This window comes from Sminthopsis crassicaudata, chromosome 2 (genome assembly GCF_048593235.1).
Source record: "Sminthopsis crassicaudata isolate SCR6 chromosome 2, ASM4859323v1, whole genome shotgun sequence".
In the NCBI taxonomy this organism is placed as follows: Eukaryota; Metazoa; Chordata; class Mammalia; order Dasyuromorphia; family Dasyuridae; genus Sminthopsis; species Sminthopsis crassicaudata.
In genome coordinates, this window is record NC_133618.1 from 569,524,742 (window position 1) to 569,536,373 (window position 11,632).

General features: G+C 38.2%; 1 protein-coding gene across 2 annotated transcripts in view; it reads right to left on the minus strand.

Moving 5' to 3' along the window:
- The window catches only part of MTHFS (methenyltetrahydrofolate synthetase), a 194,026-nt gene that overhangs the window by 81,163 nt on the left and 101,231 nt on the right, over positions 1-11,632 (minus strand). Inside the window, exon 1 of one of the 2 annotated variants that reach the window (XM_074295235.1) lies at positions 5,811-6,006. The exons of the other annotated variant lie outside the window; for it this stretch is intronic. Coding sequence (XP_074151336.1) covers positions 5,811-5,930 — 120 coding nt within the window. The 5' untranslated portion in view covers positions 5,931-6,006. Of the gene's footprint in view, positions 1-5,810; positions 6,007-11,632 lie in introns of those variants that run through there. 2 annotated transcript variants of the gene reach the window in all.

Consider the following 11,632-nt stretch of genomic DNA (forward strand, 5'->3'; position numbering starts at 1 on the left):
GAAATAAATACAAAGGAGTAGAGGAACAGCTTAGAAATAAAAAATTGGCGAAGTTACTAAGCGGATTGACTATATTAGTTCTAGTGTTAATAAAACACAGTATATAGATCAACTCGTCTTGGAAGTGACACATATGTTCAATAAAGAAGATGGTATCATCAAGGAACTTTTAGGGACATTTCCTAGGAAAGAAAGAAGACAACAAAGTTGACAGTTCCAGGGTTATGTGTTACCTTGAGCTTATACATGATGACTATGTGCCCACTTAGGTTTTCTGCGAATGTGTGCCACTTTTACTTTTACTTTTAGTTAGCAGAGTGCTACCCATCTTTATGTGTAGATTATAAGTATTTATTATTCCCACATTTGATTTAATATTGAATACATTATTTATTTTATTAAGTAAAGACTTATGTTTTAGATCTAAAAGTGTCACTACTCAATCTTTGGTTTTGTGCAAAGTGAAGTACATTAGTAGAGGCTCAAGAACTGAAGTGAGATATGATGGAATCTATTCCTCCACATGCCCCAAAAGAGCTGATGGTGATCTTCTGGGAACCCATCCCTCTCAGAGTGTAAGAGTAGACTGAGGTGAGAGCAAGCCAGAACAGGGAGTGGATAACGACATGCTTTCTTTGAGAAGTGTGGCACCTTTTAATGTGGGTGACCCAGGTACATTATGATCCTACTGAGAAAAAAAAGGTACCTAGATTAGGAGCCAAAGGTCTTGGGCCTCATTTCTGGCTATGTTAATTCCTACATTTCCTACATGCTATACATTCAGCACCTAACAGACTCTCAGGAATCTTTTCTAAAATATCCTCTAAAACGGGGGAGGGGGAAGCTGAAGGGTCCATTACCTTCTGCTTGAAGTGTTGAATACGAAATATGAGATGGACATAATGGAAAGAGTGCTGGATCTGAATTCAAAGGACTTCAAATCATGCTTATTTCACCTACTACCTAAGTGACCTTGAACAAGACACTTAATCTGTTTTCCCATCTGCAAAATCTGAGCATTGTACCATTTGATTGTTAAGGTCCCTTACAATTCCTCTATGATTTTATGACTTCAGGAGACAGCTCATTCCACTTTGGGGAAGTTTTATAGATAATAATTTCTTCTCTGCTTAACTTACAGGATCATTGTGAGGGAAATAAAATAAGGCAGGATATATAAAAACAGTTTGCTGCATGTAAATGCTATAGACCATTATTATTGTTCATAAATTCTCCAGAAGCTGCGTTTTTACAGTTAACAGAACACTGAGAAATATCTTCTAAGCAGAAACCAAATTTCATGGTTACTACATGCCATGCTCAACACATCCAGCCTCCATGATTTCGATGTTGTGAGTCATCCTTTCACACATGCGAATTATAAAACTTGTGACATTTAGGCAATCTTCCCGAGTTGTGCAAAATTCATCATCCTATAAGTCAAGCAAGTGAAAGATTTCTCTGAACTGGATAAAGCACTCAGAGTGTTTCCCTGGGACAAAACCTTTTTAGCTTAGTAGGCACTACCTGAGCTTGTGATTTGCTAGCACAGCCTTCAAGAACTCTGAGCATCTCCAGGGCATGATAAAGCCCTGTAATTACACACTAAAATCACTTCTAGTGATAATTACTTATAGTCAATCTATATTTGGTTCTGTGTGTGTGTGTGTGTGTGTGTGTGTATGTATGTGTGTGTGTGTATATATATATATATATATATTTTTTTTTTTTTTTTTTGAGGCTGGGGTTAAGTGACTTGCCCAGGGTCACACAGCTAGGAAGTGTTAAGTGTCTGAGACCAGATGTGAACTCGGATCCTCCTGAATTCAGGGCTGGTGCTCTATCCACTGTGCCACCTAGCTGCTCCTGTATATATTATTTAAAAAAAAAAAAACTACCTTATATTACGTAAATTCCCAAAGGACATCTTGAACGTGGCAGTTTTATTTTCTGTGTTGCTGTCAATATACATATCCTAATGTAAAAGTTTTAAAAAAACAGAATAAAGTGAAGTTTTTAGTCCTACTGGGGGAAATTCCAAAATATTATAAGACTCTCTCCAGGTAAATCATGTTTAAAAAGAAAAACAGTTAACATTTACTTAGTCATTCCACTCTCATGTCCTAGGTAGTGAACTTGAGAGGCAAGTTTTATATCATTGTTATTATTTTAAAATTTTAAATTAAAAATTTTTAAAAAATTCAGTGAATTTGCATTTATTAAATGCCTACTACATGCCAGGCACTGTGCTAAGCACTGGGGATACAAAGAAAGGCAGAGCCAAATCCTTGCTCTCAAAAAGAAATCTAATGGGAGAGATAATACACAAACTGTGTATAGACATGCTAAAGGAAATAAATTGGAAATTATCAAGAGGGATGACACCAGAATTAAGAGGGATCAGGAAAGGCTTTTTGCAGAAGGTAGAATTTTGGCTGACATTTGAAAGAAACTAGGAGGTAGACATGAGAAGAGAGAAAATTTCAAGCACGGTGATCAGCAAGTAAAAATGCAATGCCAGGAGACAATGTCTTGTTCAAGGAAGTTATATATGCCACTATATATGGCTACTATTACTGTAACATAGAGTAGGAGGGGGACATAAAGTATAAAAAGAGCATCATAAGCATCAATGGAGGTATACTATGTAGATAAAAAACTCACATGAGCATTACAAAATAGTAAGGGAATAATAATAATATATAATATGGCATGTTAAGAGTTCTAGAAAATATAAAACAAAGTGCTAAGTGAAGTCTGAGAAAGAAGATTGTTAACAATGAGAGAAATCATGAATGGTTTCAAGAAAATGGTGGTATTTGTAATGGGTTTAAAATAATGAATACTAAAATGGTAAGCCAAAAAAAGTAATACCAGAAGCTGTATCTGAAATTTATTTAAAAAAAAAAAAAAAGTATGGTGGAGGATAAATGTATGAAGAGTTACAAAAAAGTTTAATAATTGACTTTGTAATTGAGATTCACAGAAAAGAAGTTAGGGCAATAACCACCTTCATTTGGGCTAGACACAAAAATTTAGTAATTTCTAATCAAAGTTAGCTAAACAAACTGTTATTAGATTGTAAGAAAAGGCAAGAAATTTGCTAAAATAAATAAATGAATATTGACTCAGAAGTCTGAAATACAATGAACCAAACCAAAAGTCCAAGGAAGAATGAATAGAGGGAGAAAGGAAGAGGAAAAAAAGAATGAAGGGAGGGAAGAAGGAAACAAGTTTTTATTAAGTATGTACAACATGCCATTTACTATGCTTAAAGTGCTTTACAAAGTAGATTACTTCATTTGATCTTCACCTGTACCTTAGGTAATAATAGTACTTATCCCCTTTTTACAACTAAAGAAGCTGAATCAAACAGCAGTCCAGGAACCCACAGCTAAATATCTGAAGCTGAATTTTATCTCTGGTCTTCCTCATTCCAGGCTCTCTACTGCATGATCTAGCTGCCTAGGGTATGTACTTATGTCAAACCTAATGATCACAACTTCCTCCTATTGATTCATAAGGGGACAAACAACACTAACAGTAAATACCTAGGACATATTACTAGGTAGCATAAACCCCATTGAAAAAATTGAAATCTCTTAACCAAAAAAAAAAAAAAGAAAGAAAAAGGTATTCCCATTAAGTTGTTTACTGAAGTAGGCCTTTAGAAGAGAGGCTAATTAAGAAGGTTCTTGAGAATAAGATTTGAGGGGCAGCAGTGGATAGAGCACCAGCCTTGAATTCAGGAAGATCTGAGTTCAAATCTAGTCTCAGACACTTAACACTTCCTAGCTGTGTGACCCTGGGCAAGTCACTTAATCCCAGCCTCGAAAAAAGAAAAACAGAGAATAAAATTTGAATTTCTGGCTATGGCTTAAAATAGGGTAATGGAAGAATATACTTAATGAGATAAGAAATATATTTTCCTATCATCTTGTAAAAATGATTACGAACCACAGGACATTCTTCTGAATTACAGAATGGCTGCAATATGAATTTATGAAGGCGTCACTCACTTTGAAGTTTTAAAATATTATTGGAGCATATCTTTAGGGGAAGCACCAATGTAAAAACTCCCTCCACTAATTTAAATCAGCATATTAATGGTATTTATAACTTTAGGGAAGTCTGACCTTGGAATCAGGAAAGTCTAGATTTAAAATAGTCTGACAACAAAGATCTGAAGCTGAGTGAGACATTTAGCTTTCCAGTGCTCCAGCCAACTCTTTAGAAGTACACAAGTGTATTAAAAATGTGCCTACGTAATCTCTCATTTATATATAATTCAAAATTTATAAGGTGTTTTCTGTGCACACCTGTAAAGAGAGTGCAAACATTCTCATTTTACAAATGAGGAAATTCAGGCCAATAGAGGTAGACTGATTCACTCAGAGCCTAGACGGCAGAAGCTCAGTCCTTAGAGCTGTTGTTTGTTGTTCACTTATATCTGACTCTCAGTGACCCCATGTGGAAATGTCTTGGGAAAGATTTGCCATTTCCTTCTCCAGCATATATAACTAGGTCCTAGGCCTACGACTCCCGATCCAGTCAGCAGTCCATTTCGTTTAGTCCGTATTTCTCCCCTATCTATACCCAGGAAAATCCAATCCTTCAGGGCACGGATCAAATTTCACTCACTCGGTGAAAGCGTTCCTAGTTACCCCAGAGGAAAGTGATCTTCCTTCCCAGTGCCTTCTTTTACCATTCGCTGCCCGCGTCATTCAAACATCAAGGACTTTTATTTCAGGACCGCAGGAATTACCTGACACGCGCTATAACTGAGTTGCCATAGAACTACAGACTTTGAGTTTGAGGCCCTGGGACACCATTTATTCCTCCTCCGGCGTCCTTTTGCCGAGGAGGCTGGACTAGGCGCACTGACTTGCCCAGGTAACTCATCTGCTATCAGAGCAATCCCATCCTTCCGGCCTCCAAATCCAGCACACTGTTATCCTGCCGTTCGGATGACTTAAAACATGGGACTTGTCCTATGTCTTCATTCTTTTCCCAAAAATGGCCCGTTTTTAAAATGGATATTTGTGCGGAGCCATGACACAAAGTACGTTTTAATACAGTGTAATCACTCATTCATTTACACAAACGTTTATTACGCTCCTGAGTTGAGGGGAGAGTGAACAGGACACCCGAGAAATAGCGCTGGACAGAAAAGAAGGTAAGAATCTCTGCTCGGAGTTTTGTAGCCTAGGAGGCAAGAAACTCTGAGGGTAAAACCATCTATTTGGATTCCCGGCAGAGGTCTTCCATAAATGCACGTGCACATTCACGCTGCGGCGTTAGTTCGGAACAGTATCTGAACAGTCCTATCACTGCCGCCCCGCCCACTCCACAACTTCAACTTCAAAAGAGACTTGGGGACTTCTCTGTTTTTAACCTCTTCTTGGTGTTCCGCGCTGTGCCAGATGGGTTTAAAAAATGGACTGAAGTATGACTTGGAACTGTTGCATTTAGGGAAGGAGGAATGACGGAGGAAAGAATCCTTGAACCCTAAATGCGCCCAAAGCTGGAGGATAGACGCTCCCGCTTCCCTCCCCACCGGTCAGTTTCACTTTGGTCAGTTTCCTTATCTGTACGGGCAATGGGGGAATCAAAGAGCCCTTTAAATCTCTGGGGAAGGATACGCGCAGAAAAGCGAGGGGCGCACGCTAAACGCGAAAGGGGAGGGGATAGTGTCGCGTCCCTGAAGGCGTAATTACGCGCGCGCGCCCGCGCCTAAGCGGCGTCTGAAGTGGAGTCTGGCCAGGTTGTTCTACCCTCTTAAGCCCGCGCTCTCGCTTTACCCCGCGCACCTTCTCTGTCAGCAGACGGGACTGACGGAGCCGTTCCTCGGCGCTCAGCGCCCGCAGCCGCTGCTTCATCTCGGCCCGCAAGTTGCGCTTAAATCCATTTAGAGCCGCCGCAGCCGCCATGTTGGAGCGCAGACCAGGCCCGCCCCGCCGAGCCACCAACCTGACGCGGGGAGAGGGAGACCTGAGGCTGACCTCGGAAACGACCTCCCCTCAGCAGGCCCCGCCCCTCTTCCCCCCTCCCCCCCGTGCGCCGCGGGAAACCTGGGGGACACTTAATGTAGTAGCGGGTACTAGTCCCAGGTTTAGACGAGCTCGGCTGGAAGGGTGAAGTGGAAGCACTGGGCATGGGACTCAGAGCTGGCAGGGACCTTCGCAGTCCAAGCGGTTACGGGACTTGCCCAAGACCACGCAGCACTGGAATGCGGGTCTAGTATTCTTATCACCACACTAGTTCTAATTTAAGTTGTAAATATCAAGGCTCCCTGTGAGCCTCGGTGAATTCTGCGGGGTAGCACGTACTCCCCTAATGAATAGTCTGGGTACAGTGTTACTTGGAAATTAACTAGCCTGTCCTCCCACGTGTTCTTGTCTTCCCTCCCACTGTAGTGATAAGGAGAATAAAACTTTCCTGGGCAAGGTCAGAATGTTCCTTTTTTCTAGAATGGTTAGATATAGTGAGAAATTCGGTAAATAGGTAAGCATTGCACCGGGTGTTGAGATACAGGCGATGCAAGCCATTCTCCCATTGATAAATGGTCAAAGGATATGAACAGACAATTTTCAGATGATGAAATTGAAATAATATCCACTCATATGAAAGAGTGTTCCAAATCACTACTGATCAGAGAAATGCAAATTAAGACAACTCTGAGATACCACTACACACCTGTCAGATTGGCTAAGATGACAGGAAAAGATAATGATGAATGTTAGAGGGGATGTGGGGAAACTGGGACACTGATACATTGTTGGTGGAGTTGTGAAAGAATCCGGCCATTCTGGAGAGCAATCTGGAACTATGCTCAAAAAGTTATCAAACTGTGCATACCCTTTGATCCAGCAGTGCTGCTACTGGGCTTATATCCCAAAGAAATACTGAGCAGGGGAAAGGGACCTGTATGTGCCAAAATGTTTGTGGCAGCCCTTTTTGTAGTGGCTAGAAACTGGAAAATGAATGGATGTCCATCAATTGGAGAATGGTTGGGTAAATTATGGTGTATGAATGTTATGAAATATTATTGCTCTGTAAGAAATGATCAACAGGATGATTTCAGAGAAGCCTGGAGAGACTTACATAAAGTGATGCTGAATGAAATGAGCAGGACCAGGAGATCATTATACACTTCAACAACAATACTGCATGAGGATGTATTCTAATGGAAGTGGATATCTTCAACATAAGGAAGATCCAACTCACTTCCAATTGATCAATGATGGACAGAAACAACTACACCCAGAGAAGGAACACTGGGAAGTGAGTGTAAACTGTGAGCATTTTTTGTTTTTATCCCCAGGTTATTTTTTACCTTCCGAATCCAATTCTTCCTGTGCAACAACAACAACAACAAATTAAAAAAAAAAAAAAAAATTCGGTTCTGCACATATATATTGTACCTAGGATATACTATAAGATATTTAATATGTATGGGAATGCCTGCCATCTAGGGGAGGGCCTGGAGGGAAGGAGGGGGAAAATTCGGAACAGAAGGGAGTACAAGGGATAATGTTGTAAAAAATTACCTATGCATATGTACTGTCAAAAAATGTTATAATTATAAAATTAATAAAATATAAAAAAAAAAAAGAGAGAGAGATGCACGATGCTACAAGCACAGTCATTGAACTACGTGAACTTGGATTAATCATTTTTCCTCTAAAAGGAGAGGCCATTTACCTCTCACCACCTCTCAAGCTTTGCTTGTCATTAGAATCAAGTATAATGACATCAGTTTATGTAGAACTGTAAGGACACTTTTCCCATTATATTTAATTTGAGGTGTTCTATAAAGTGCTTTTTCCAGAACAATCCTATAAGGATTATAGTATGAGTTTGTATAACCTTATAGATGAGAAGACTAATTCAGCAAGCCTTTAAGTGCCTTCTATGTACCGGACTCCATGCTGAATGCTAGAGATAAATAAAAGTAAAATAGTGATAGTAAACAACCGGCACCCAATTAGGTCAATATAAAATATATGTAATAAGCCATTCTCCAATTGATAAAATGCTTGGAGGATATGAATTATTTTCAGATAAAGAAATTAAAGTCATTTTTAGTCATAATAAAAATGTTCTAAATCACTATTGATTAGAGAAATGCAAACTAAAGATAACACTGAAGCACCACTTTATACCTTTCAGATTGGCTAAGATGACAGGAAAAACCTAATATCTCATTATCTCATTAGCACTTAGTAAGAACCTAACAATTGGGGATGGGGAGAAAAGAGTAATAACTAAGTTAATCAAGAAATGCTGCTTAGTAAATAGCACCAGAGCTGACCCTTGGAAGAAGATAGGTTTGGAAAAACCTATACAAAAATCACCAAGACAGGAGATGGAATATAAGTATTACTTGAATGTAACTAAACCATGATGTGATTTAAATGCCAGAGGAGTTCGCATTTTCCCCTAAAGAGCACTGAAGTTTCTTGTTTCTTGAGTCACATGACAAGATATATTCCATAGCAATTTTTATTTGACAGCCATATAGAGATTTGAGGGAGGACCAGGTAGGAAGTAATTAATCAAGATGAAAAGCACTGTGCTGGAATTACAATAGCAGTGATATGAGAAGAAATATCAGAAAGATTGATTGGCAACTGTTTAGATAGGAAGGTTGGAGGAGAGACCAATAAGGAAGTTGGAAATATGGCTCAGGTTGGGGGGAGAGGGGAATGAATTTCATTTTGGAAATTGGGATGAGATTGAGATGAATGAGATATCTAGATGAGCTATCCAATAGATGATTGGTGCTATGGGACTGGATATGACAATTGTAAGTGACATAAAGGTCTGGATAGATCAGTTTGACAGACATCTGCATAGAGATAATAATTGAATCCAAAGATGAGAGGCCAAGAAGCCCTGGGATCCACATTAAAAAACTCAAAAGAATTTAAGAAACCCATTGGGAGGAGAGCCAGCTAAGTGGTGGAGTGCCTAGAAACCTATATGGGGGCATAATCAACAGAGCTGGGGTTGAATTCTAGCTGCTTTTGACCTCAGTAATGAACAAGAGTGATGATAATGAACATAAGTGTGAGGCCATGGGACTAAAAAAACTTTGACTTTGTCCCTTGTAACAAAGATTTTTTAAAATATTTAGCAAAATGAAACAATACATCAACCATATATGACAGTTTATAAAATATTTCTTATCCTTGGACACACACACACTTTTTCAGAGAGAATTTTCTGATCCTTTCCCTGGGTCCCAAATTGAACATTATAATTATGCAACATTCAGTTTTGTATTATTCTTTATTGTACTTTGTCATCGTGCATATGGTTCTGTTTATTTTATTGTGTATAATTTTAAATCTTCCTGGTTTTCTCTAAATTCTCATATTTGTTATTCCTAAAATAAATAACCTTCCTTTATATTCGGTAATTTTCTGTTATGGTCATGATAGCATGTTGTAGTGAAAAGAGTTGACCTTAGAAAGAGTAAAACCTAATTGTTTTACTTCTGGCATATACTAGCTGTGGGACCTTTTACAAGGCCCTTGACCTCTCATTGTAGTAGCCCAGAAATGTTAGATATTCAGCTGGGAGTTGAATAAAAGCTGAACTAAATGAAAACAGAATCAATCAAATGTTTAACAAATGTTGTGACCATATTGGTACAGCTTACTTTCAAGGCCTAAGAACAATCCTGCAATGGATACATATGTCTGCTATTCACAGTTCACCAACCAGTGTGCTTACTATTTAAACAAATTGGCCACCATTCACTCTTAATCATAATCATAATACATTTACTAGTAGAAGACAAAATAGTAATAATCATGCCATGATACTTAGGACACATTATTCCACCAATACAGAATTTATAAATGTAACCTATAAATCTATAAACTTGAGTCACATTTTCCCACCAATACAGAAATGTCTTTGGGAAACAGTAGGCACAAACTTAGAAAAAGCAAAAACCATAGCAACTAGCCACTCTGGATGGTAGGCTTTTATGTCTTTAGTCTTGGGAACAATCTGAACTTTGCTTTACCTGTTAGATAATGGAAATATTCCACCACTGGGCCTCTACTTTCCTTTTAGATAAAATTGTTTCACTACTACTTTCTGGCCACTGTGAAACAGTGATAAGCTCTTTTTGGTGTCCCCTCTCTAAAACTAAAGGTAGTACCAGAGAACAAGACATCATTTTCCTATTTAACTTTACATCAGAGGATTTTGTTTTCTCCAGCTTCAAGCAGATCTTTTCTCCAGTCAATTCAGCTCCCAGTTTCAACTGCAGAACATTGCCATCTCAGGTTAGCTTGACATAGTAGCAATTTCTGACGGCATTGCTTCTCCTAGCTTCTGATGTCTCAGCTTTAATTTTTAAATTGCTGGCATATTTGTCTCTCCTGTCTCAAATCAGTGCCTATTCATGTGTTTGACCCATTTCTATATTAGTTTGAAAAACTGAAAATCTAAATTTGTCATATAACAATCATACAATTAGTCAATGGTCCCCAAACAGTTCTTTCAGAACAGTTGATTCAGAATTTCCCAGCAATAAATTCCCAAGTTCTAAAAACAGTTATATGTAAGTTAACTTCTGGGAAATAATGAATGAGATTTCTCTCAAAACTGTGGCTCCAGGCACTGAAGAGCTGGGTTTTTCTTTCCAGGTCCTCTCCAAACAGTTTATATTCCTCCATAAGCTGCTTCTTTCTTTTTCACAAATGTCCTTTATTTGCCCCTTTCAATAAATAAAATGTCTACATGAGAAAGGGGTATTACATTACAGCTGAATGGTTTCTGCCAAGACTTTTTTTTCTTTCTATAATCATTCCTATAGAATCCTCATCAGCTACTGTAGATTCAAATAGTTATGTACATGGCTCCCAAATTCATACATATACTTACATATACATATGTCTTTATGTATATGTTCACACATGTCTATGTATATATGTATGTGTATGTATATATGTATCTCAAACTGGAATACATTCCATTCTTAGCTCTGCCTCTCAAATTTTTACCACTAAGATTTAGCTCAGGCACCCACCTCTTACAGGAAGCTTTCTCTGAACCCTCCAGTTGATAATGTTTCTTTCCTTCCCCAAATTATGTTATCTGTGTTTGTACTTGTTGTATATCTCCCAGTCTAACATAAGCTCTTGATGGTAGTGACATTGATTCTAATCTTTGTATTCCTAAGCAACCAGTACAGGGCCATGCACATAGTAGAAATGTAGAAAATGTTGGTTATATTGAATTAGTATGGAATGTAAAGCAGACAAATTAGAAGATTATCACAAAGGGGAAGTGGTAGGATTGATTCAAATGCTTTATTATGCAACAATTAGGCTTCTGTAACTGACTGAAGGGAAGGAAAGGGGAAAATGGGATGGTCAAGGATCATCACAAGGTTTTAAGATGTCATAGTTCTATTAGCACAATGAAGAATGACCTGGAGTTTATATTATATGAGGAAGTTAAAATGATTATATTTAACCTAAGGAAGAAAAGACAAATGAGTTGTGTTGACATCTTGTTTTGTTTTTATATGTATCTCCAATACCTAGCTATTTTGCTCATAGTAGACAATAAGAATTTTTAAAAACTGAATTTAAATGTGATATTTGTA